The sequence below is a fragment of the Chrysochloris asiatica genome, unplaced genomic scaffold (assembly GCF_000296735.1).
Source record: "Chrysochloris asiatica unplaced genomic scaffold, ChrAsi1.0 scaffold00005, whole genome shotgun sequence".
NCBI classification, from domain to species: Eukaryota; Metazoa; Chordata; class Mammalia; order Afrosoricida; family Chrysochloridae; genus Chrysochloris; species Chrysochloris asiatica.
In genome coordinates, this window is record NW_006408523.1 from 11,683,700 (window position 1) to 11,686,069 (window position 2,370).

At 40.8% G+C, this 2,370-nt stretch overlaps 1 protein-coding gene across 1 annotated transcript in view; it reads right to left on the reverse strand.

The window, feature by feature from the left end:
- Positions 1–2,370, reverse strand: part of LOC102811549 (potassium-transporting ATPase alpha chain 2-like) — a 41,884-nt gene that overhangs the window by 9,546 nt on the left and 29,968 nt on the right. Inside the window, exon 14 of the mRNA XM_006831973.1 lies at positions 1,933–2,083. Coding sequence (XP_006832036.1) covers positions 1,933–2,083 — 151 coding nt within the window. The remainder of the gene's footprint in view (positions 1–1,932; positions 2,084–2,370) is intronic.

A 2,370-nucleotide genomic window follows, 5' to 3' on the forward strand; every position in this document is an offset into this window, starting at 1 on the left:
AGTAGAAAGCCTCATCTTTCTCCCACGGAGCGGCTGGTAGTTTCGAACCGCTGACCTTAAGGTTCGCAGCCCGATTTGTAACCACTACGCTACCAGAGTAGCTATGTGTATTTAGGGCAGTTTAGTCTCCAATTCAAGTGAAAGTACACTGAGCCTCAAAAATTAACTCACTTAGGATGCCATATAACAATAGGAATAAACAATGTATCAGCCTTTTCAATATAGGAATGGATGAGGACGTGGTACTTTCTGAGAAACTCTACTTAGGAAGTAAAAATAACATGTGAGTGATGGGTTAATGAGTGTCCACTATAAAATATTTTGAACTTTGTTGTATGTTTGAAAATTTTCTTTAAAAAATGTTGCAAAAAACCTGCCTGTTTGTTTTGGGTCCTAGAATTGAGTGAACGCCAAAGTAACAATTCTTTGCTGTTTTGGATATTCATTTAAGATTTACAGAATGTCTACTGTGTGCAATGTACTATAAAGTAAGCAAATTTTATTTTTGTCTTCTTTGAGCAAAAACATTGTCTGTTGAAATATAAATGTACAGTTCCAGGGAGCTATCACTTTCCTGCTAAAATTCTTCAAAAGTGTTTCAGTGTGCTTAGAACCAATCCCAGAACCCCCAGCTTGGACTCTAAGGCCACGTGCAACGTCTTTGGCCAAGTGAAGTCTGGGGTGTTGATCTTTATCTCCCCTTAGTTCTCAGTTCTGAGACCCAACAAGCCTCACTGCCCTAACGCCTTCCGAGGTCTGTCTTCCGAGGAGTGGGCCGTCTGTTCTGCTCACCTTTGCTTGGCTAACGCTCCAGATTTTAGCCTTCAAATCTCAGCGTAAACATTGTAGGTGCAAAACATTGCATGCCTTTTTATTTATATTTGGTAAGTTTTGAGCTTTTTAGGACTGTGTTTTCCTCTTGGTGTTAAACACTGGAATTTTAGCATTTGATTTTTTACTAACTCCTAGTTCATATATGAGGGAACTTAAAGGGATAAAATGTAATGAAAACAAAATGGAATTTTCCCACAAACTCTTTGAAGGCTCCTCATATATGTAAGATAAGAAGGAACATGTGTTTTCTTTCTCTGTATGGCTGCTAAGTTGCCGTTATTATGCATATCATGAAGCTAGACCCCATAAAGCGATGACATGAAAGCACTCATGAAAGTATCCATTCTCACTCTGTTGTTCCAGGTGGTGACTTATATGAAAATGTAAATTCTATTATTATTTTTAAACTAATTATTGTGAATTGAGTGAAGGTTTACAGGACAGAACATCAGTCCCACATTCAACGACTCACATTTCGTGTCATTACAATGATTGCAATCCCCTCTATGTACCATCAGTTAATAGCATTTATCTCTATTCACGTTAACTCTTACATTCCTCCTTGTGTCTTCCACTATCTTCAGCTCTCCTGTGTCAACCTCTTTCCTATTATATATTGCCTTCCCCATCACTCACGTTAGCATATGTCTACCCTCTACCCCATGGATAATTTTCCCTTCCCTCCTACAAATAAACAAAATATTCAAAATCTGACTTGGTAAAATGTTATTTATATAAAGGAGACTTGGAGACTTTTAATATTGTCACTGTGCTCAAAGGCTGAAATTCTGTTGAGCTCTCTTACATGGTGGTGGTGGTGGTTATGTGCTGTGGAGTCGGTTCTGACTCATAGCGACCCTGTACAGGGTTTCGGAGGCTGTAAATCTTCACAGGAGCAGAAAGCTTCATCTTTCTCCTGTGGAACAGCTGGTAGTTTCAAACTGCTGACCTTGCGGTTTGCAGCCCAATTCGTAACCACTATGCTATGCCCTAGTAATAATTTTCTATTATTATTATGATCATATAATAATTTAATATATTTACATCTCTGCCTTTCTAATGACCACAAATGCTTGGATAAACTAGCCGTCCACTCACCAGTCTCTGACAGCCCTCCACGATAGTCAGCTTCTGCTGTGGGGACGTCCGGGCAAAGACGATTTCTGAATGGTTGGCTAAGATCTCGTCTAGTTGTTCTTGGTTCATGTCCTTCAGCTCCATGCCTGTCACCACAGCAGCTTTAGCATCCCTAGAAGGGCCAGGAGAGATGAGGAGAGACCTCAGACCAGATCTGAAGTTGAAGCATTGTTGTGGGCAGAAACCACTGGGATGGTGCTTGCATCAAAATCCTCAGCTCCTAATAAGCAATAGAACAGTTGTTGTTGTTGTTGTTAATTGCCTTCGAGTCGGTTCCGACCCATAGCGACGCTGTACGGGGTTTCCAAGGGTGTAAATCCTTACGGGAGTAGAAAGCCTCATCTTTCTCCCACGGAGCGGCTGGTAGTTTCGAACCGCTGACCTTAAGGTTCGCAGCCC